We start from the raw sequence: 25165 nt of genomic DNA, 5'->3' as shown, positions 1-25165 counted from the left end.
ATCTAACGCCACCCACTGGTATGGTTGATTAATCCTGCTTCTCCTCAAAAAACAGATGACTAGGAAGAAGGTATAAGAAATATTTTAAAGAACACACAGAAAGTGGAAATTTGTGACCTTTCAGAAGTGAACTCCCAAGTGCCAAAGTTCTATCTCTATTCATAAAACTATGATTAGATCAGGGTGAATTTTTATGATCAAATGTTAGTGGCTTCATATTACCGTCTTTTGTTCCTTTGTTGCTCCGCCATTTGTTCCATCAATTCTTGCCTGTATGTTTCTTTTCTTTTCTGCAAAGCCACCTCATCTTGGACACCTGAGAGAAAAATAAGCATGCAACTCACAAACCTCACTCCATTTTGTAAGAGACAGACAGACACTTGATTACTCATGTTATTCACCTCTACAAAGATCCCCATTTAATTAACTTCATTTTAAGATTACTGACAGAGATGGGGTGCTATGGGCAACACATATTCTGTTGCTTACAACTATAAGGTGGAAGGGCAGTTTAACAGATCCGTTTACATCAAGCCACAGCCATTGCCAAAAAAAAAAAAAAAAACCCCAAACAGGCAAGCATACACACCTATGCCTCCCATAGCGTCATTATGGCTCTCTGTAGTCTACAGAGCTCCATAATTGTGTCTAGTAGCCTAGCTTTAACAATAGTTTTGTGAACAATGTAAAACAGCACATTTGAGCCCACAATATTTGCTAGGTATCTTCCTGTATCATAACAAATTAGCAGGTAATTAAAAAAAATCTAATATATTTCTCTCTTGCTTGGCAGGGTCATCCTTCTTTTAGGCCTAGGCTTCCAGTTCAACTGGAAATAACAAAACTGGATTACAGCTGTATTAACATTTATTTACAGCTACCTGGTAGTTTCCCTTTTTCTAATCTCCCTCGTTCTTCCCACCTAGCCTGACCATTACAATGACAGCTGAGAGACAAAGATGTACTCCCCTCAACTCCTGAACCAGGAAGCAGGGACTGTTCTTGTCTGATGGTTTGCTCATTCTCTTCAGAATCACAAATATTTGCATAATCCTCAATCACACTACCCTGAGAGCACTTGTGCCCTGAATAATGCAGAATCCTCATTTTCAGCTGGCCCACAGAGGAGGAACCTAGAGAATGACACGGGAGCGGGTAAACGCGGTAATCCGCGGTAAAACCGCAGGAACGGTAAACAATGTTAGCTTTTTACCGCGGGTGCAAACAGCAGCTATTTCCCCGCCCTGCAGTTTATAGTAAGAATTACATAAAAGACTGAAAAATAAGTAATTCAAACGACCAAAACATTAAGAATACATAGAATATAAATCTCCAAAGCTGACAAAAATTATGAATAACATTTTTAAAAACCCCATGATTAAAGTAACTTCCAAAACTGTACACTGGTCTCAGTCCTAATGGCAGAGCATTCCACATAGAGACTACGGCCAAAGTGAATAGTTTCTTAGGTGTTAAGACCAAATGAGGTCTAAAAAGGAAAGAAATCTGCAATTAATTCAAATGGGTGAACCTAGTAGTAATCCTACAAGGTTGAAAACAAATCAAAGTCAACATATATTCAGGATTTAAAATTAAAAAAAAAAAAAAAAAAAAAAAGCATAAAGCCTTGAAATGTATTCTGGCCAGCAGTAATAAATCTTACTCTTAAGCCAGGGTATGTGGAATACGATCAGTCTCTCAAATTATTGCTAATGCTCGCTGTAGTACTTGCATCATGTCAAAAACAGCTTCCTTCTGGAGTTCATAAGACATTAAATATATATATATATATATATATATATATATATATGCAATACTTGGAAATTACTGTTAAATCAAACCTGTGAGAATCGGTTCTGTTAATACTCCTGTATATTGGCTCTATTGCCTTTACTTGTTTTATTTCTGTCTCATCTCTCTTTTGTCTTAATCAAATTTCATGTATAAATTTTATATTTACAAACAAGTGTTAAAGATCTCCATTTCAAAAATTTCCTTCCTCCCATTAATTCTTTGGCTCTCTGTGCTGTATTATACTTCACACATATCAGTGTGATGCTTGCATGGGGTTTTGATGAGAAGGATATCCATTGCTACTTCCAAACTAAAAGGCTCTTTTACCAAGCTGTCGTAAAAAGGGCCCTGCAGTAGTGACAGCTGCTGTTTTAGCCGGGCGCCAGGGCCTTTGTTACCAAAGCGGGTAAAAAGCCCCAAAAAACACATTGCCATGCGGTAAACTTGCACTTACCACGTGGCCTTGCGGGGGAGGGAGAAGCACTTATCACCAACCGTTGAATAAACTTCTATAGAAAGTAAATGAAGCTTTCTGATATTTGCCAAATTCACAGAGTGCATCAAAGTTTACCTTACTCACCTTTGAGATTAACTGATCGCTAGCTTTAAAATCAAAGCCCTATGGCTTTATTAAAGTTAATTGTCCCAGAAAGAAAAACAGATACTGCTTTCTCCCTGTTGGTGAAAAGATATTGGGCTGGGTGACCCCTACATCTGATCCAGTTCAGCAAGTCTAATATTCGCTTTAACTGACTCGCATCCCTGAAGAACAGGACTGCAGCCACACATGCTCTTAATGAACCACACAATATGGAACATGTGCAGCCAGCGACCACCACCAAGCAAAGACTATGGAGTATATATGCTTAGCCAAAAAAAAAAACAATTCTCACCAATGACTAAGGATATATGAGCTGCAGCCATCTCTCTTGGTTATATTAGTGAAAAACAGCAATTCCAGATTCATGCTTATTTTATATTCACTTCATCTGATTTCCATTTTCCTTCTTCAGGGCAAACAATACAAAATCTGTTAATGGTCTTGTAGCACCTTTTTACAAATCTAATTCTTTTACAACGGAGCATACAAGTTAATTTGTGGTCCACTTTCCAAAAACAGAAAAATGAAAAACTTCAACACAGAAATATTTGCCAGGTATTTTTTGTGTCAAAATGTCAGACAGCTACAATAAAAAAAAAAAATAAAAAAAAAACCACAAAACTCTGTTCACAGACACAGGAAGACAAAGGGAAAACTGAAGTATAAAGAAAACACAGGATGGAATCTTGCTATAATAAACCAAGACAACCCCCGGTCAGTTACTTATTGTAAATATGTTCCAAAATGGATAGGAGAATCCACAAGTTGCAGCTAAGTTTCATTTTGTATCTGTTTATGGACCTTTCCACATCCAAGCTCAAAGAAAGTTATATTTCAGGTTCAGTAGGTATTTCCATATTCTAAAGGACTTACAAATCAAAGTTTGTACCTTAATTCATGAAATTACTTTTCATCCTTACCAATAGGCAATCCTGATATATGTGAATTGTCTTCCTTCATAGCTGCTGACTTGGAGCGCTCCTTAGTGGGAAAACTATTCTCTATCTGATATCTGGCAAAAAAAGAAAATGTTAAAATTGGGACTACATAAAGTTAACACTCCACATGAACATAATGGTGCCTAGACTTGAAAAGCACACAGCAGTCACAGAGAATAGCACTATAAAAATGCTGAATAGTAGTAGCAGTAGTAGAAAGGGTAGGTTTTTTTTTTTTCAGTTATAAATGTGAGTAGATGTGTCAGTAAAATATTCTGATTTTGTATTAAATATGTGGCAGGAATTGCAGGGTTTTTTTTTTTTTTTTTAATTCCCTCTTATTAACCCCCTCTGTTTACTAAGCTGCAGACACAGTGAATAGGCTGTGTCAGCATTAGCAACAGCTTAGTAAACGGGGGAGGGGGGGGAAGTATTTTGCCTAAGTTGGAATATGATTATAATGCATTTAACACATTTGATGCCCACTTACACAATACATTTTAATGTATTATGTTATTTAAACATTATGAAAACAGGAAACCACTTTGTTTTAGGCAGCAAGAACACACATGAATGCCAGCACTCTAGTCATTAATGTCAGGGTTTCTCAACCCATTCTTCAGGGCACAAGTCCAATCGAGTTTTCAGGATATCCAGAATGAATATGCACAAGATAGATTTGAATACCAAAGAGGAAGTGCGTGCCAGTCTCTCAAATGCATATTCATTGTGGATATCCAGAAAATCCGATGGGACTTGGTGTGCCCCGAGGGCTGGGTTGAGAAGGACTGATTTATGTGAACACACATGCATATAAATGAGCAATTTCTGGTTAACCAGCACTCCTTTTAAGTACAGATAGATGCAATAATGCATACTTTTGCAGGGGGCCGTTCACAAGGGTATTGCACGTATTTATAATCTTCACACAGTTTTGTGCAATCTAGGCACAAACATTTATACCAGCTCTTTGGCTGGTTTAAGTGTTTTCACCCTGCATATAGGCAAGTTTTTGCCTACTTAAACATATAAATGTTTAAGTGACCGACTCACCCGCAAATGCGCAGTAGAGACTTCCCTCTCTGTCCCGCCCTCACGTCAAGACGTGATGACGTAAGAGGGCGGAACAGAGAGGGAAACGGATGCCGCTGGAGCCGAAGCAACATCGCCGGCGCACCAACCTCCACCCCCCCCCATCCCAGACGTCGCCGCCCCCGCCATATCGGGCCTCCTGCACTGACATGACAGCGCCTCTCACGGAGGTGAGAGGCGCTCTCATGTCAGTGCAGGGGGTCTGGCACGGAGGGGGGAGGGAGTGGCAGCGAGGAGGGTAGCTGGACATAGGGGGAAGGCAGGGCAGAGTGGAGGGTTGCTGGACATGGGGGGAGGGCAGGGGAGAGAGGAGGGTCGGTGGACGGGGTGAGGCCAGGGGAGACAGGAGGGCTGCAGGACATGGGAGGAGGGCTGGGGAGAGAGCAGGGTTGCTGGACATAGGGGGAGGGCATGGGAGAGAGCAGGGTTGGTGGACGGGGGGAGGCCAAGGGAAAGAGGAGGGCTGCTGGACATTGGGGGGGGGGGGGGAGGTGAGAATTATTACATTTTGCAATACACAAATCTCGCCCCTTTTAATGGGCTTAACGGCTAGTATTCTATAAAGAAAGGTTGGCACCTCTTTTGTCCCATCCCTTTACTAACAGTATTCCACTACTGCTATGTGGCAAACTAATGAAGATTCTGTCTAGTTAGGAAATATTTAGTCTTATAAAAAGTTAGACTGATATAATGCTTATTGGCTTTTATTTCCACACATACAAGTGGTTTAAAACAGTAAGTGCTACTTTATCCATGGAAATTTGTAGAATTTTGATGCTACCATTTAAAAAAAAATACTATGAAAAGGATTGTAATATTAAAATAAAAAGAAATTTTCTCTCTTGTCAAATACTTGGTTCCTAAAGGTGCCCTTCTAAGTGGCCAGAACTAATTGAAAAGGTGAGTTCCAAAACCTGTCAAGTATGAAACGCTGTTTTCTGGATAAATGCAAGTTTTTACTTTTATGAATTCTATGCAACATAAGACTTTTTTCCACTGAATATCATATACCTTCCAAATAAATTCCTTTTAGTGCAAATTTAACATGTCCTATGGCTACATATAAAGATTGAGTTCATATAAAAGAGAGACTTTTTGGGAAAAAAATACACTTTAACAGGTTTTAGAACTTACCTCTTCAATAACCTTTATACACTCTCACACAGTATGAAATAAATTTAGGGTACGCTGATATGAAAGTTTGGAAATCGGACACAAACTGCTACCTCAAAAGCAACAAATTAAAAAAAAAAAAAACAATGAACCCCCCTAAAACACAGTGAATGATAAGCCTGAATACTTGATATGGCAAGAAAGAACAGACAGGAGCTTACCAAACCATAGAGAAGAAACATAGGGATGAAAACGTAAAACTGTTTAAAAGATGAATTCTTTACAGTTGAGTCTCTTACAAATCTCTGTAATATAAAAATCCAATATTTTTACCGTGCCTTTCCAGTAACTGAAACGGGTCTTTTAGTCCATTCTCGAAAGTCATCTTTATAGTCCACAGGTGGTTCTCTTTCCGGTATATCATTTTGTGGTCTGCAGAAGAAAGGTGCTGAAATGTAAACTTACCTGTTACATTTCCTTAACCTGAGTCCCATCAGTCCAGGCCAGACAAATGGGGATATGTTTCCCTGCCAGCAGATAGAGAAGAAAAATCTCAGGAGCTGACTTCGCTCCCCATACAGGAGGCTGGTGCTGCCTTCTGCTCTTCAGCATATGTCAAAGCTACAAACCTTAGTTTAAAAACCATCAGAGCCAACAAATATTGTTTCATTTGCGCTTCCAAAACACCATCAAAACCAATTGTAATGTAACCAAAAATGTGTCTCCTTGGCCAGTTAACTCAGAGATAAGACTTGAAACCAAGGGTAAAAATGAACCCAAATAACTCCAGAATGGGGAATAATGTCTTCAGTTTTTATTCTCAACTGCCTCAGAGTAAGTTCTGGACTGGTCTGGTAAGACTCAAGCAAAGGAAACTAACATTTAAGTTTAAATTTCACCTTCCTTATCATCATGTCAGACTAGTCCAGACAAATGAGAACGTCCCAAGCTCACCTAAGAAGCCATGACAGCTTGCATTACATTTATGCCTAAGGTAGAGATTCTACTGGTCTGAACAATCATGCAACAGTGGGAATATGATGGAGGCAAGGCCTCTCTATCCTGCCATTATCATCTGAAAAGAGATCAACACTACTTACAAGAACTCTTGCACTCTCCACAAGAGGCTTATTAGTTCTCTGGTACCTGAAACTCTTTAACACGTATGACCTGTGCCTTAGAACTACTGTGTCATTTTTGGGATCCATCCATAACCTAAAGAAGTCTACCCAAATCTGGAAGGGCCCAAAAACCTACAGAGGTAGCTATGCCCAACTTGAGCATGACTGGCCCTGTACACCCCTGACTATCATACAAGCAGATGAAGTATACTACCCTCCAAAGGCAAACACAGAGATGGTACCCTACAAGATCTGAAAGGAAGAGTGGTTAGAAACACCAGAACTAAGCCCATATTTCAAAAGGAGAGCCTCAAAAGGGCTCTCACACACACTTTTCACTCCCATGGAAAACATCCCCTCTGAGAGAGTAGCTACGGAGGTCTTCTGTTCATGTCCCTTGAATAAAAAGACGGAAAAAAGAGACTCTGCCCTCTTTAATTCCCTGGAGGACATTAGAGTAGAATCAAACAAATATGTTTAGACAGTCGTCCATGACATCACAAGCAACAATTTCTAACCGAGGAGTAACTAATTCAGAAACAGGTGTGAGCGTGAAGAAGGATTTATAAAAAAATTGCTATGCCACCCCCTCTTTTCTTAACTCTAGTGAGATGCAATATCTTATAACTAGATGGGCATAGATCATTAACGACGGGATCGTCCCTTGAGTGAATCCATGTTTCTGTGATCAAGACAAAGCCAAATTGCTCCTCTATAATCCAGTCACTAATTAACTCAGATTTATTTACCACTGACCTAGAATTCATAGGCATTGGTAAATAAGAACCAGGGGTAGTCTGAGAGAACTAGATATTAATTAGACGACGTACACGCTGAGGTGCTGTTACATTAAGGCTACTGTTATAATGGATTGTTATGAAAATAAAGGAAGCGGGACAACCCAACATGGTAACAAATAGATTACCTATTCCCCTTAGAGGAGGCCAATCCTTTTGCCTCCCTATATGTGGTCATGTGCTGCCGGAAACTCCTCAGTATGTCGATATCAAAGCTCCATCCGCAGGACTCAGCACTTAGAGAATTACACCCAGAAAGGGACACTCTGCCCAGCTCACCACCGCCGAATCGGGGGAGGGGAATCAACCCAGCTCATCCCCACACAAGTGGGGGAGGGGAAAAAGTCCAGCTCATCCCCGAGGAGCGGGGGAGGGACACCACACCCGCCAATGCGGGGGGTTCTGGCTTATCCTGCGACCGCAACCGCGGGAGGAGCTGGCTGACCCTAACACCGCCGAAGCGGGAGGGATATAATGCTACCCTACTGCCGCACGAAGCGGGAGGGAGCGCCGGCAGAATTTAGGTCTCAATCCAGCCCCGTAAACCGGAGGGGAGAGGAATGCAGCAGCTCACTGTAACACAAAATCGTCTCAACTCCAGAAGAATTCAATCGAAAAAACTTGAACACGAAGATCCTCCTGAACAGGACCTGAAGACTAAACTTGAACCTGAAATGCAACCAGAATATAAACAGTACAGATATCTGGGAGGGGCTATGGATTGATCAGCTATGATTAATGGAAAGAAAATTATCAGGTATGATACATAATTTTACCTTCCATATCATCATGCTGATCAATCCTTAGACTGGTGGGATGTACCGAAGCAGTACTCACCCAGGGCGGGACATAGAAATCCCTGACCGCAACACTGAAGCTCCAAACTGGGCCTCCGCCCGAGCAGCCACAGCCAAGCGGTAATGACGGGAGAAGGTATGAGCCGATGCCCAAGTTGCCGCCTTACAAACCTCTTCCAAGGAGACGGACCCGGCCTCTGCCATCGAGGCCACCTGTACTCTAGTGGAGTGAGCTTTCAGCTGGATAGGCGGCATCTTCCCCGCAGCCACATAAGCCGCTGCAATGGTTTCCTTGACCCATCGTGCCACTGTAGGCTTGGATGCCTGCAGACCCTTCCGAGGACCTGCGAACAGCACAAACAAATGATCCGACTTCCGGAAATCATTGGTCACCTCCAAGTATCTGATGATGACTCGTCTCACATCTAGATATTTGAGAGCAGAGTACTCCTCTGGGTAGTCCTCCCTAAGAAAGGAGGGAAGACAGAGCTGCTGATTCACATGGAAACGAGAAACAATCTTGGGCAGGAAGGAAGGCACCGTGCGAATAGACACTCCTGCCTCAGTGAACTGCAGAAAGGGCTCTCGACATGATAGCGCCTGGAGCTCGGAAACTCATCTGGCTGAAGTGATAGCCACCAAAAAGACTGCTTTCAACGTCAGATCTTTCAGAGATGCCTTCGACAAGGGTTCAAAAGGCGGCTTCTGCAAGGCTCTTAGCACTAGATTGAGATTCCACGCAGGCACCACCGAGCGCAGAGGAGGGCGTAGGTGATTAACTCCCTTGAGAAAGCGCACCACATCTGGCTGCGAGGCCAGGGAAGCCCCCTTCAGGCGACCCCTGAAGCAAGCCAGAGCCGCTACCCGGACCTTAAGGGAACTGAGCGACAGGCCTTTCTCCAGACCTTCTTGCAAGAACGCCAACACTGAAGAAATTGGAGCAGTGAAGGGAGAAAGAGAGCCTGCCTCACACCACAATGCAAAGGTACGCCAAACCCTGGCGTAAGCAGTAGAAGTAGAGCGCTTCCTCGCTCTCAGCATAGTGGCGATGATCTTGTCTGAGAAGCCCTTCTTCCTCAGACGCTGCCGCTCAATAGCCAGGCCGTAAGACCAAAGGGGGAGGGATCCTCCATCACCACGGGACCCTGATGCAACAGGCCCCGCTCCGCTGGCAGCCGCAGAGGGCCGTCCACTGAGAGCCTGATCAAGTCCGCATACCAGGGACGTCTGGGCCAGTCCGGACCCAACAGGATTATCCGGCCCGGATGCTTTGCCACCCAGCCTAGCACCCTGCCCAACATGGGCCAGGGTGGGAACACATAGAGGAGCTCCTGTTTTGGAGAAGAGCATCTACTCCCAGAGATCGAGGGTCCCGTCCTCTGCTAAAAAAGCGTGGCACTTGGCAATTGGCTGATGACGCCATCAGATCTAGGCTTGGCTGGCCCCAGTGCTTCGTGATGTCCAAGAATGCCTGAGCAGATAGCTGCCACTCTCCGGGATCCAAGGTATGGCGACTGAGAAAGTCCGCCTTGACATTCATGACTCCCGCAATGTGGGCCACTGACAGCTGTTCCAGGTTCGCTTCCGCCCACTGGCATAGATTCATGGCCTCCTTGGCTAGAGGGGCGCTCTTGGTACCTCCCTGGCGATTGACATAGGCCACAGCCGTGGCATTGTCCGACAGGACCCGCCGCCAGTACAGGGAGAAACTCCAAAAGCGCCAACCAAATGGCTCTGAGTTCAAGGAGGTTGATAGACCACTTTGCCTATGCAAAAGACCAGAGCCCCTGCGCTGTCCTTCCCAAGCAGTGGCCTCCCCAGCCCCACAAAGAGGCGTCAGTCGTGACGACAACCCACTCCGGGGTCAAAAAAGGCATTCCTGCGGACAGCTTGTCCGGCCTCAGCCACCAGCTCAGCGCCTTGCGCACCGCTGGATCCAAGGGAAGGCGCACAGCGTAATCCTCCGACACTGGAGTCCATCGCTGCAGTAGAGAGTGCTGTAGAGGTCTCATAAGGGCCCTGGCCCAGGGCACTACTTCCATTGTGGCCGTCATAGAGCCCAACAGCTGCACATGGTCCCAAGCCCGAAGAGGAGAGGCTACTAGGAACTGGTCCACCTGAGCCTGAAGCTTGACAATCCGATTGTCTGGCAGGAACACTCTGCCCACTTGGGTGTCGAAACGAACTCCCAGATACTCCAGGGACTGAGTCGGGCGCAGCTGGCTTTTCTCCCAGTTGATGATCCACCCCAGGGAGCTCAAAAGAGCAATCACCCGGTCTAAAGCTCTGCCGCACTCGGCATAAGAGGGGGCTCGGATCAACCAGTCGTCCAGATAAGGATGGACTTGTACTCCTTCCTTTCGTAGGAAGGCCGCGATGACCACCATTACTTTGGAGAAGGTCCGCGGAGCCGTAGCCAACCCGAATGAGAGAGCTCTGAACTGGAAGTGTCGGCCCAGGACTGCGAAACGCAGAAAGCGTTGATGAGGAGGCCAGATGGGAATATGCAAGTAAACTTCCTTGATGTCCAAGGATGCCAGGAACTCCCCTGCCTTCACTGCCGCTATAACAGAGCGGAGAGTCTCCATTCGGAAGTGTCGAACTTTCAAGGCCCGATTGACCCCTTTGAGGTCGAGGATAGGCCGTACAGAACCTCCTTTCTTTGGTACCACAAAGTAAATGAAGTAACGTCCCTTGCCAAGCTGATCTTCTGGCACCGGAACGACCGAACCCAGGCGGATCAGATTGTCCAAAGTCTGCTGCACTGCCACAGCTTTGACCGGAGACTTGCAGGGAGAGTGCACAAACCCGTCTCTTAAGGGTCGGCAGAACTCTAGCTTGTAGCCGTCTCTGATGACTTCCAGCACCCAAGCGTCTGAAGTTACCCTGGTCCACTCGCCCAGAAACGAGGATAGGCATCCTCCAATATACTCTGAGCCATGGACCAGGGCCCCGTCATTGGGTACGAGACCCTGGGGAAGGACCAGAGGACGCACCTCCGGGACAGCGGTCTCTGCGAAAGGAATGCTGCTTGGGGGAGAAGTTCCTTTTGAAGGAAGAGGGGGCAGAGGAGCCCGACTTGCCCGGGCGATACGACGGGCTTCCTGAAAACCGTCCTTTGGAGGAACCGGGGCGGGCACCACTGGCCCGAGCCCTGACCTCCAGTAACCTCTTGCCCTTAGACGTGCCGAGATCGGTCACAATCTTGTCCAGCTCGACCCCAAAGAGCAGCTTGCCTTTAAAAGGCAACTTAGCCAGGCGAGACTTAGAGGCGTGGTCAGCAGACCAATGCTTCAGCCAAAGCCAGCGCCGTGCAGAGACTGTCTGAGCCATACCTTTAGCCGAGGCTCTCAAGACATCATACAGCAAGTCTGCCAAGTAGGCCAAGCCCGATTCCAGGGCCGGCCAATCAGTCCTCGAGGAAGGATCCGAGGGGGAAGCCCGCTGCACAATCGTCAGGCACGCCCTGGCCACATAGGAGCCGCAAACTGAGGCCTGCAAACTTAAAGCAGCCGCCTCGAAGAACGACTTTAAAGCCGCCTCCAATCTTCTGTCTTGGGCGTCCTTTAGGGCCGTGCCACCTTCCACCGGCAACGCCGTTTTCTAGTCACCGCAGTGATTAAAGAATCCACGGTAGGCCAAAGAAAGGCCTCCCGTTCACCTTCAGGCAGAGGATAGAGGCGGGACATAGCCCTAGCCACTTTAAGGCTCGCTTCCGGGAAATCCATTGAGCCGAAATCAAGGTGTGCATGGCTTCATGCACGTGGAAGGTTCTAGGCGGGCGCTTCGTCCCCAGCATAATGGCAGAGCCAGCAGAGGCTGAGGGAGAGACGTCCTCCGGACAGGAAATCTTCAAAATGCTCATGGCCTGCATTAACAGGTTGGGCAAATCCTCTGAACGAAAGATCCGCGCTGCAGAGGGGTCATCCGCTCCATCCGAGCGGGAATCCGTCTCCTCCAAGGAATCCACAAAGGACCGTTGGGAGAACTCAGATACGCTGCCCTCATCTACATCAGAGGAGACCGAGTCCTCTAGGGCTTGGAAATCCACCCGAGGGCGTTTGCTTCCGGAGTCCTCAACCCCTTTATCAGACAGGGGAGCAGGGGCAGCGTTTTGCATAAGAAAAGCCTGATGCAGCAGCAAAATGAACTCAGGGGAGAAACCCCCCAGACTGTGCACTTCTGCAGCCTGGGCCACGGCCCTAGATGCACCTCAACCGGCGCTCGCAAGAGCGGGGGGAAGAAACATGCTGCGCATCCAACATGGCGTCCAGCGCGAAACTCCGAGAAGGAGCCGCGCGGGAAGAACGGTGCTTAACTTTTGCCGCTTTCTTGCCGTCGCCCGAATTAAGGGCAACCATAGCATTAACGTCTCCCACCTCGAGGGCGGCCCAAGAAGAAGCCGTCTGAGCAGAGTGGCCGGCCAAAATGGAGGGGGCGAGCAGCGGGGGATGGGCGCTTATGGCGGGAAAAAACCGCCGCACCGGAGGAAGAACCGGGACACTGACCGGACTCCAAACAGACGCTCAAAAAAGGCGATTCAGGCTTTGAAACCCCCGCATCCCCGTTAGACGCGCCCACGCGGTCCGGGGAGCGATTCTTCGCGCCCTCGCCCTCCGACGCCATAAGCCACGTGGAGACTGATCGGGGAACCCCCTGCCCGCTACAAAAGGTAAAAATTACCTGCTTCTCGCTCCGAGCTGTAACGAACTGGTGTCCCAGTGAGCAGCTGCAATAAACGCTGATATAACGTTAAAGGACGTTCAAAAAATTTTTTATTTTATTTTATTTTTTTTTTAACGGAGCCAGCGGGAGGGGGGAGAAAAGGAGGGACCTGGCGCCACCAGGTTTGCACTTGCTCAAGAAGAGCCCTCAACCCCAGGTACTCAACAAACCTAGAATTAGGCTTGGAGGCCTAGCCAGAGCTGCTGCTGTGTGTGACCACCACCTGCTGAGATAGAGAACATACAGAGGAGTTTCCGGCAGCACATGACCACATATAGGGAGGCAAAAGGATAGCTCTCTATCTCCACCTGCTGGTAGATGGACAAAACCCACCAGTCTATGGATTGATCAGCATGATGATATGGAATAATGTAATATTGAAGTACAAATCACCGGGATATAGTAAAATTCCTCCAGTGCATATAACTGGAAACTCACTAAGCAAAAACAGGAGATATAAGCATGGGAGCCATCTAAGTGAAATCCCATTATGAACTAGTAAGATTGAGAAGAGAAATTTGATAAGATAAGACCTTTAAAGGCATTACAATTTTTACATGAACCATAAGAAGTAGGCAGCAAGAAGTATTCAAAAAGGTGTAGAATTAGGTATTAAAATTCAGGATAACAATGAAATATCATACCAGTTTGGAATAGCACCCATGAACTGCCCAAGAGCCACACGAAGGGATGCTATTCAAACTGCCCGTCACACTGACGTCACTAAACCACTCACGCGGTGTAGTAAGGAGTAGTGACTGCTAATGACAAAACAGATGTGTCTCAGAGCCCTTGAAGGAAGAAGGGAAGCAGTAGGTAGATGGAGTTGATTCTGCCCCTGTGCTCCGACGCTGGTAACTCCTCAGAGGTATTCCCAGACCTTAATGTATCAAGTCACTCAAGGTTACCCCCAAAGTTGCCCACAAAGGTGCACAATAATGTGCGTGACATGCCGCTTAGGTATACTCCTTCAACGGTGCACCTTGGACTGGGCTCGCTGTTAAAACCCCACAAACAGAAGGTGTCAGAATGTTGATGTCACCGGTAGGCAGGGCTTCGATCTGCCCCTGCCAAAGAATCAAGTTGTTGCAGTACTGGTAGACACAAACTTCTTCTGCAGCCAGCAGACACTCAATGCAGTACTGACAGTCACAAGCTTACTACAGCCAGCAGAAACCCTAGTAGAAGCAGGTACAAACATTACCCCCTCCATGGATACAAGCAGCAGCAGGGTTAACCTCTACACGGATCTAAAACTCGAGCCACACAATGCTACTCACCATTACACTACTGGAATTGGTACACCAATAAGCCCCAATCTTCCTGAAGTGGTAGCCACAGACAAAGAAAACTGCACCAGAGCAACAGGAATGATCGGCAGGACTCGGCTGCCTGCAGTCCCCCGTCAGCAAACAAACCAAGCAATCACCAGGAGCGAATAGCAAAGTCTGAGCTGTGCCTGCAGTCACTCTGTGTGCCAGTGCTTGCTCTGTGCGTCTCAGTGTCTGCGCTGTGCCTGCACTCACTCTTCGTGTCTCAGTGTCTGCGCTGTGCCTGCACTCACTTTTGGGTCCCAGTGTCTGTGCTGTGCTGTCCCTCCTCCCTGAACAGGTTAGCAATACACAAGTTTTTTCAGCTAGTAGTTTTGTTTACTTATTTCCCTTCTATTGGCTTATAGGTTGGGCTCCAGTATGCCACTTACTTGTTCTGAACCCCTCCCCGTGTACCTAAAGTGCTTTTCCTTCCACAGGTTTTGGCACCCAGCAGCAACTCACACATGCTGCTCATGCGAACCTCACAGTCTTCTGTCTAATGCTTCCTGCCTGAGTGGAAACAGGAAGGTGTGTCAGATAGAAGGCTGTTGGGTCAGCAGGAGTAGTACATAGGAATCACAGCTGGCTGCTGAGACCTGTGGAATAGAAAACATTTAAAAGGAACAGGGGAGGGGACAGGAAAGAGAGAGAAGCTTGATTCTTTATCCTTTAACACACAAGGGGGCAGCTACAAGAGATGTGGAAGAAATGCCTGGTAATTGGCGGTAAATGCTTTAGGGTTCGTTTTCTTTTAAACTGCGGGACAGATGCCTTTTACCATTCCCACAGTGCAGTAAAATGAAGATACATACCTGTAGCAGGTATTCTCCGAGGACAGCAGGCTGATTATTCTCACAACTGGGTCGTCGTCCGCGACGGCCCAGGAGACCGGGGAACAAACTGCAGAGCAAAATTAACTTCTAGAATGCTGCGTCGCGCGGGCCGAACACACCGCACATGCGCAAACTGCTTCCCGCCCGTGACGCAAACGTGCCCTTCCTCAAGTTAAATTAAAAGCAAAAAAGGAGAACAGAAAACAACTCCAAAGGGAGGAGGGTGGGTTTCTGAGAATAATCAGCCTGCTGTCCTTGGAAAATACCTGCACAGGTATGTATCTTCACTTTCTCCGAGGACAAGCAGGCTGTATTATACTCACAACTGGGGTATCCCTAGCCCCCCGGCTCACTCAAAACAATGAACACTGGTCAATTGGGCCTCGCAACGGTGAGGACATAACATAGATTGACCTAAAAAGAAATACAACTGAGAGTGCAGCCTGGAACAGAACATAAATGGGCCTAGGAGGGTGGAGTTGGATTCTAAACCCCAAACAGATTCTGCAGCACTGACTACCCAAACCGACTGTTGCATCGGGTATCCTGCTGAAGGCAGTAGTGAGATGTGAATGTGTGGACTGATGATCACGTTGCAGCCTTGCAAATCTCTTCAATAGAAGCTGACTTCAAACGAGCCACTGACGCAGCCATGGCTTGAACATTATGAGCCGTGACATAACCCTCCCAAGTCAGCCCAGCTTGGGTGTAAATGAAGGAAATGCAATCTGCCAGCCAATTAGAGATGGTGCGTTTTTCGATGGCGACTCCCCTCCTGTTGGGATCAAAAGATACAAAACAACTGTGCGGACTGTCTGTAGGGCTTAGTCCGCTCCACGTAAAAGGCCAATGCTCTCATAGTCCAAGGTGTGCAGCTTGTCCTCACCAGGGCGGGTATGTGGATGGAAAAAAATGTTGGCAAGACAATTGACTGGTTCAGATAGAACTCCGACACCACCTTCAGCAAGAACTTAGGGCGAGTGCGGAGGACTACTCTGTTATGATGAAACTTGTTATAAGGTGTATGCACTACCAGGGCTTGGAGCTCACTGACTCTACGAGCTGAAGTAACAGCCACCAAGAAAATGACCTTCCAGGTCAAATACTTCAGATGGCAGGAATTCAGTGGCTCAAAAGGAGCTTTCATCAGCTGGGTGAGAACGACGTTGAGATCCCATGACACTGGTGGAGGTTTGACTGGAGGCTTTGACAAAAGCAAACCTCTCATGCACCGAATCACTAAAGGCTGTCCAGATATAGGCTGAGCTTCTACACATTGATGATAATCACTAATTGCACTAAGATGAACCCTTACGGAGTTGGTCTTGAGACCAGACTCTGATAAGTGTAGAAGGTATTCAAGCAGGACCCGTGTAGAACAAGAAAAAGGATCTAGGGCCTTGCTGTCACAACAGACGGCAAACCTCCTCCAATTGAAAGAGTAACACTTCTTCGTGGAATCTTTCCTGGAAGCAAGCAAGACTCAGGGAAACACCCTCTGAAAGACCTAAGGAGGCAACGTCTAAGCTCTCAACATCCAGGCCGTGAGAGCCAGAGACTGTACGTTGGGATGTAGAAGCGACCCCTCGTTCTGGGTGATGAGGGTGGAAAACACTCCAATCTCCACGGTTCTTTGGAGGACAATTCCAGAAGAAGAGGAAACCAGATCTGACGGGGTCAAAAAGGCGCAATCAGAATCATGGTTCCACAGTCTTGCTTGAGTTTCAGCAAAGTCTTCCCTACTAGAGGTATGGGAGGATACACATACAGAAGGCCTGTCCCCCAATGAAGGAGAAAACCATCTGACGCTAGTCTGTCGTGGGCCTGAAGTCTGGAACAGAAGTGAGGGACTTTGTGATTTCTCCGAGTGGCAAAAAGATCCACCGAGGGGGTGCCCCACGCTCGGAAGATCTTGCGGACAACGTCCATGTTCAGTGACCACTCGTGAGGTTGCATGATCCTGCTCAACCTGTCAGCCAGACTGTTCTTTACGCCTGCCAGATATGTGGCCTAGAGAAACATGCCATGATGGTGCGCCCAAAGCCACATCTGAACAGCTTCCTGACAGAGGACGAGAACCAGTGCCCCCCTGCTTGCTGGTGTAATACATAGCAACCTGATTCTATGAATTAGAATGATTTGGTTGGACAGCCGATCTCTGAAGCCCTGAGAGTGTTCAAGATCGCTCGTAACTTGATAAGGTAGATCTGAAGATCTTTTTCCTGAAGGACCAAGCTCCTTGAGTGTGAAGTCCATCTACATGAGCTCCCCCACCCCAGGAGGGATGCATCCGTCGTCAGCACTTTCTGCGGCTGAGGAATTTGGAATGGATGTCCCAGGATCAGATTGGATCGAATTGTCCACCACTGAAGGGAGCTGCAAAAGTTGGAGAGATGGATCACATCCTCTAGATCCCCTGTGGCCTGGCACCACTGGAAAGCTAGGGTTCATTGAGCTGAATCTAATATGTAGGCATGCCATGGGAGTCACATGAACTGTGGAAGCTATGTGCCCTAAAAGTCTCAACATCTGCCGAACTGTGATCTGTTGAGACACTCGAGCCAAGGACACTAGGGCCAGGAGATTGTCTGCCCTTGCCTGGGGAAGATAAGCTTGAGACATCCATGTGTTCAGAGCTCCAATGAACTCCAATTTCTGAACCAGAACAAGGTGGGACTTGGGATAATTGATTACAAACCTCAGTAGCTCTAGCAGTCGAATAGTCATCTACATAGACTGTAGAGCCCCTGCCTCCGAGATGATCTTCACCAGCCAATCGTCAAGATAAGGGAACACATGCACTCCCAGTCTGCGTAGCGATGCAGTGACAACTGCCAGGCACTTTGTGAAGACCCTGTGCGCAGATGCGAGGCCAAAGGGCAGTACACAGTACTGAAAGTGCTAGTTCCCAACCAAAAATCGAACACACTTCCTGTGAGCTGGGAGTATCGAGATGTGAGGATAGGCATCCTTTAAGTCCAGAAAGCATAGCCAATCGTTTTTCTGAATCATGGCAAGCAGGGTGCCCAGGGAAACCATCCTGAACTTTTCTTGGACTAGGAACAGGTTCGACTGCACTGGCCTTTAGAAGGGCAGAGAGTTCCTCTGCAAGTACCTGCTTGTGCTGGGAGCTGAAGGACTGAGCTCCCGGTGGGCAATTTGGCGGCCTGGATACCAGACTGAGAGTGTATCCTAACCGGACTATTTGAAGAACCCCACCTGTCGGAGGTTATAAGAGGCCACCTTTGGTGAAAAAATAACAACCTCCCCCCGACTGGCAAGTCGTCCAGCACGGGCACTTTTTCTAAGGCTATGCTGTACTGGAGCCAGTCAAAAGCCCGTCCCTTGCATTTGCTGGGGAGCCGCAGGGGCCTTAGGCGCACGCCGTTGACGAGAACGGGCATGCTGGGACTGAGCCTGGACAGGCTGCCGAGAACCAGGAGTGTACCTATGCCTAGATAAGAGGTGGTAGCAGAAGACACCCGGCGGGAGAGAGAATCCATAGCATCATGGTGATTTTTGATCTGATCGACCATGTTCTCTACTTTTTCTCCAAAGAGATTATCCCCCCGGCAAGGAACATCCGCCATTCACTGCTGGGTCTTATGATCCAGGTCAGAGACACGCAGCCATGAGAGTCTGCGCATCACTATACCTTGAGCAGCTACTCGGGATGCCACATCAAAAGTGCCTTAAGACCCCCTGGCCAGGAATTTTCGGCACGCCTTCTGTTGCCTGACCACCTGGTGAAAAGGTTCAGCGAGCTCCAGAGGAAGTGCTTCAACCAAACTGGACAGTTGCCTCACTGAGTTCCACAAGTGGATGCTCATGTAGAGCTGGTAAGTTTGGATATTGGCTGCGAGCATTGCGGCCTGATACATTTTCCTCCCAAAAGAATCCAAGGTCCTAGACTCTCTGCCTGGGGGCACCGAGGCATAGTTTCTAGTACTCTTGGCTATTCTGAGAGCACAGACCACCACCATGGAATCATGAGGAAGTTGGTCCTTCACCATTACAGGCTCTCCATGGACTCTGTACTGGGACTCGGATTTTTTGGGGACAACTGGATTAGATAGAGGGATACGACCAGTTTCGCATAAGAACTTCCCTGAGAGTGTTATGCAAAGGGGCCGTTGCAACCTCTGTGGGCGGAGGATAGTCCAAGACCTCGAGCATCTTGGCCCTGGGCTCATCCACAACCTCCACAGGGAATGGAATATCCTTAAGACATTTCCTGAACAAAAGGTGAGAAAGACTCAGGTGGAGACATTCTTCTTTCGATTGGTGGAGTAGGATCAGAGGGAACCCCACATGACTCTTCCTCCGAAAAGTATCTGGGGTCTTCCTCCTCTTCCCACGAGCACTCATCATCAGTATCGGACAAAAGCTCTCTAAGAGCAGCCCAAACCCGAGCCTGCCCTCGACATCGAGGACGACCACCTCATGGGGGGTTTCGAGAAGTTGACCCCTGCCTGGACTCTGGCGAAGCTTCCTCCACCGACATCGAGGGGGAATCGACCCGGGTGGCAGCCGACGCCGATGCTGCAAGCAGCACCAAGGATGGGGACCTCACCACAGGCGATATCCCAGAAGCCGCTTCTGCAGTCGGTATGGAAGGCGCAAGCACCCCCGACACCGAAGCAGACTGGCGCAGCAACCCTTCGAGAAGCTCTGGAAGGAGGGCCTTGATGCGCTCGTCGAGAGCTTCCGTCGGAAAAGGCTGGGGGGCCGGTGCAGCAGTCGGTGGAAGAATCTGAGGGGGCTTGAGAAACCGGTACCAGGCTGCCAGATGACAGACGCATCGGCACTTCCTGTATGGAGGGGTGAGCGGTCTTCCCGGCGCCGACGCTTCTCGGGTGCCGACTCCCTCGGCTCCCCGGAACTCTCGGAATCGTGCATGGAAGTAGAATGATGACAGTGCTTCTTAGCCTTAGCTCGACGACCGTCATCGAGACTCCTCGGTACAAAGAGGACGTGGAATCCTCACGCCTCCTCGGGGCCGGGTCCGACAAAGGTCGGTCCCAGGGTGCAGGCATAGCACGAAGCCTTCAGATAGATGTACACCCACTCGATGCCTCACTGCTCCCAGCATGATGCGGTCGTTCGGCAGCCATTACCTGCGCTCTCGATGTCGCTGCTTCCCTCGACGTCGACATCAATGCCGCAGACCTCAGTACCGATGTCGATGTAGATGTCGAAGGACTGGACCGATCAGAAAAAAGTTTCTCACGTTGAGACTCCCGAGCCACTTGGGTCCGTTTCTTCATCAAAAGGCACAGCTTACCGGCAGCTGGCAGATGGTCAGGCCCAAGGCACTGGAGACATGGGGGTCGGTTCCCGAGATGGTCCGGTTGCAGCGAGTACAATGCTTGAAGCCGCTGGGAGTCCTCGATGACATGGACAGAAAAACAGCGGCGGCGAAATTAAAAGGCACAAAAAGGGGGGGAAAATACCCAACCGAACAACTTAAAAAGTGGCTGCAATGAAAAAAGGAAACTTTCTTTTTCTTATATATTTGAGAAAAAACTACAACACAAAGTTGAAAGAGCAAAGGGGAAGCAGTAAACGCAAAGAAAGGGTCTCCTGAGCCGAATAGAGCGAAGAAAAAATTGTGTCACTCCAAATGTGGATCAAAGAAAACTGAGGAAGGGCACACATTCACGTCGTGGGCAGCCGTTGGCACGACGCAGCATTCTAGAAGTTTCTTTATTTTGCTCTGCAATTTGTTCCCCAGTCTCCTAGGTCGTCACAGACGACGATCCAGTTGAGTATAAAACAGCCTGCTTGTCTTCGGAGAAAAAGATTTTCTTCTGCATCTGCAATAATCATTTCAATGGTTTACCACATGTTCCCATACCCATGTCATTCTCTAATCTGGAAGACTTCTTGTAAAATCTTGCTTAGTTACTCCTTTGGCTTCTAGACTGGTATTGCTCCTTCGATAACTGCTCTTTTCCAAAATAGCTTTTATTATAAAACTAGTGGAATCAAGCCCATTTCGACAACAATGAAACGGGCCCTAGGAAGGCTCTCGTGTAAGCGTTTTTTTCTCTCTCCCCTGCCCTCCCCCCCATGTTCAGCAATTCTTCCCTCCCCTCCCATGCCCAGCGATTCTCCTCTGCCCTGCCCTCCCCTCAATGTCCTGCGATTCTCTCTTTCCCTCCATGTCCAGCGATTTGTACCCGAACGTTCTCTGGCTGGCTGGCTTCCGTTCATAACATTCTGACATCAGCTCGCCTCCAGCTTTCCCTTCCCTCTCACTGTTCCGCCCTCCTCTGATGTCATTACGTCTTATGCGAAGATGGGACAGGGAAGGGAACGCTGGAGGCTTGCTGACGTCAGGAGATGTTACGAACCCAGACAGCCAGAGAATGTTGGAGGTACAAATTATTAAATAGGATATAAGCTTAGAATAATTTTCTGGCTTCTAACAATTTTTTTTTACTTTTAAGTATTGTTTTTCTTTTGGCATTGTTAAAATTCATAAGGCTAATTCTCCGCACAGATCTGGTTAACACTGCTGCTTGCATCCTATTTCTATGGCTAAAGGACTTGCTCTTCTTGATGTTTCACCAAGTTAACTTGAGGCGCTACATCTTGAAAGCCTGCTCAACCAAAGGCCAGAGCACAGAGAGCACATTTACCTGTCCCTGCTCTAGCAGAGACAGCTGAAAGCTGGAGCCTGATCAAAAGGAGGCCGGCATCCCAGGAACACACTTACCAGTACCTGCTCTACCAAAGGCAATCAAAAGTTGAATTCTGAGCCTGCACAATCAGAGGCCAAAGTGCATGGAACACACTTACCTGCTCTACTATGGGAAACAGGCTCATAGACTGTTGCCCTAGGAGCCTGCTCAATCAGGTGAATGAGTCTTAAGACTACTATCCAGGAGCATGGGAAACCAGCTCTACCAGGACAATCAGCCCAGACACCTGCCCTGGGAGCCAAAGCGGACCCACCTCTGCCAGGAGAGGATGGCCCAGAAATTCTTGCCTAGGAACTAGCAATCCTACTAGAGATGAGAAATACTGAAGAGTGCAAAGCAGTATTGGCCCCTTATGAAATGTAATGAAGTCAGCTCTTTCTTATTTTTCTTTGTCTTCATTTGCTGGCAGTGGGACATAACCCACTTGTCTGGACTGGTATGCCAAAGACAATAAGGGAAGCAGAATTATGTAAAGTCACTACAACTTAACTCCAAAGCCTACATCTTGAAGCTGAGAAGCTCCGTTACTGTTGCATGTGTATGTACAGTTAAGCAGCAAGAAAAAACGGCACCTACAGTGCAATTTTTCTGCAAGTAAGCATGTGGGCATTACTTTCATACTATAAAGTAAACTCCATTCCCTAGAAACAAAGAAAATGGTCTCAGATTCCATATTTTCAAGATACCATGATCCCCTCAATGACACCATTTGACAGTACAACACATATAGATTGATTTGTGGGCTCATCTGTGATTCCCTCCCATCATGTAAAGTCTAAATCTATGACTAAGGTACAGTATTAAGCTTTTACACCTATTCTTTCTTTTATTATACTTTAATATTGTTTCTATAGAGTGCCATTGTCCATACAGGCATAGTAGCTGGATATTAATAGTTGTGTGCTAACTGGAACTCAGTTTATCTAACTTACAAGAAAGGCAGAATTCACCATCCAGAAATAGAAACTCCAGATTTACACAAATATTACTTCAGATAAATTAGAAAGTAGATCACTTTGGCTTATTAAAATAGGACACTATAATAGCACAATTCCTATAGTTTAAAAGGGAAAAAAACACACTCCAAAAATAAGTTATACAGTCTAATTTGGGGGAGGTTCCTTAGCAAACAGGGTTTCTACTGGCTCTTTAGCTTCTTCAGATATTCAGTCTTGTTACACTACTCTCTACAGAGCTTACCCACATTTCGTGAAATATGTGAAATCTTTTGCCAGGGCTGTGGCAAGTTATAATAGCACCCTGTGCAACTCACTCACCATGGCACCCTTGCCCTGGAGCAACCATATCCCCCCACCCCAAGATCCCTACTACCATGTACATTAAAAAGTACCCCCCCAACTGTATCAAAGAACATCCACCTTCCTCTCAGGCCCCCATGGACCTGCCTGAAAGATGCACTGATGATCTAGGGTAGGGAAGGCATGCAGCAGCGATCCCCAATTGCTGTTGCCTGTGACAGCTCCAAGCTAAGGCCACTATTTTGAACCCAGAGCTGGCGTGGACAGCAGCAACTGGGAATCGCTGCTTCTGCCCTATCCTAGATGGGGGGGGGGGGGGGTACAGAAAGAAGGGAGATGCTGGTCACCTCCGGAAGCCATAGGGAGGAGAAGGGAGGTGCTGGCAAAGCAGGGGAGGTAAAGAACAGAGCACACTTTAGGTGCCCTTGCCTCTCTTGTGTCCTGCCCTACCTACCTTAATACAGCTCTGTCTTTTTCCAGTAATCCTACCCAACTGTTTTCCTACTGAAGTGAAGGAGTAGCCTAATGGTTAGTGCAGAGATCTGAGAATCAGGGTTACTAGGATTGATTCCCACTGCAGCTCCTTGTGACTCTGGACAAGCCGCTTAATCCTCCATTGCCCGGGTACAAAATAAGTACCTGTATATAACATAGTAGATGATGGCAGAAAAAGACCTGCGTGGTCCATCCAGTCTGCCCAACAAGATAAACTCATATGTGCTACTTTATGTGTATACCTGACTTTCATTTGTATCTGCCATTTCAGGCACAGACTGTAGAAGTCTGCCCAGCACTAGCCCCGCCTCCCACCACCGGCTCTGCCACCCAATCTCCGCTAAGCTTCTGAAGATCCATTCCTTCTGAACAGGATTCCTTTATGTTTATCCCACGCATTTTTGAATTCAGTTACCGTTTTCATCTCCACCACCTCTCGCGGGAGGGCATTCCAAGTATCCACCACTCTCTCCGTGAAAATATATAATATGTTAAACCACATTTGATTGTAGGCTTCAAAAGGCAGTATATCAAATCCCATCCTTTTATCTATTCTGAAATTAAGCTTTTTCTTAGTGTGCTCTATTGCGAGCATCTTACCTGACTTCACAAAGATACTTACTTGCCTTTATTGCTCTTGGAAAAGTTTAAAAATAAAGGATAATTCATGCAAAAGGAAAAAGAACAAAAGGAAGAAAGGAAAAGTTTTCTTAGGGTAATAGTCCCATTTATCAGAAAAAATGGATATATGACTGTACCAACAGCAGAATAAAGAACATTTGGAATGTTCCAAACCTGGAGTATAATCTTATGTGATCCATACCTGTGCTCACGCCTCTGTACTTGGAAGTATGAAGCATGCTCAGGGTCATATCCATAATTTTCATCTCTGTCTCTTGGTACAGGCGGTGCTCTGAAACAATCAGCCCCATCATTCATTACATATCTGGGCTGCTGAGTACTAATGAAGAATATTTTTCAAGCAGTGGAAAACATAAGCTATTATAAACACTCCCATGTTCACATGTCTTTAGGGAAAACAAAATCTGATTATGTATTAGGCTAGCCATTAGTTTAGCAGCAGCAGCACTGTTTAATCAACTTCTTGCTCTGTTGTCATATAACATCGTACATTTTGATCCTCTTTTCAGACAAAGTAGCTTTCTTACTAATCTCATGTAGAATAAGGCTATAAGCTTAGTAGAGTTCCTGAAAGCTGGTCATGAAATACATGAAGCTAGTTCATTAAAAAGGGATGGAAGTTAAGGGGGGGGGTTAGAGATCTGAAGAGTTTAGTTGTCAATAGAGGTGAAGTGTATAAGATTTGAGTTCACTTGGACAATGTTGATATGCACCTTGTATTATAGAAAAGTTAATAAAAATCATTTAAACATAAAAAGGTATCACCTACATGTTTTGTTGACCTTTAGTCCAAAGCAAGGGGGTAATTTTATAAAGGATTTGCCACATGTGAAAGACCTCAAAGAAATACCCTAGGGGTTACATACATAAAAGTACACGTGGTGCTAAGAAGGTGAGCACTTTCATATGACCCGACTGTAGGTGGGCCAGAGTTGTGA

At 47.0% G+C, this 25165-nt stretch overlaps 1 protein-coding gene across 3 annotated transcripts in view; it reads right to left on the bottom strand.

Annotated features, from left to right (window-relative positions):
- CSPP1 (centrosome and spindle pole associated protein 1) overlaps positions 1 to 25165 on the bottom strand; it is a 370862-nt gene that overhangs the window by 212335 nt on the left and 133362 nt on the right. For all 3 annotated transcript variants that reach the window (XM_030215269.1, XM_030215277.1, XM_030215287.1), the window contains 4 exons: positions 24409 to 24498; positions 5872 to 5970; positions 3316 to 3407; positions 223 to 316 (listed from right to left, as the gene is read on the bottom strand). In XM_030215269.1, the coding sequence (XP_030071129.1) occupies positions 223 to 316; positions 3316 to 3407; positions 5872 to 5970; positions 24409 to 24498 (375 nt within the window). The remainder of the gene's footprint in view (positions 1 to 222; positions 317 to 3315; positions 3408 to 5871; positions 5971 to 24408; positions 24499 to 25165) is intronic.

The sequence above is a fragment of the Microcaecilia unicolor genome, chromosome 1, assembly GCF_901765095.1.
Source record: "Microcaecilia unicolor chromosome 1, aMicUni1.1, whole genome shotgun sequence".
Lineage (NCBI taxonomy): Eukaryota > Metazoa > Chordata > Amphibia > Gymnophiona > Siphonopidae > Microcaecilia > Microcaecilia unicolor.
The sequence above is the reverse complement of the archived record's forward strand: the minus strand, read 5'-3'. Positions and strand labels throughout refer to the sequence as shown.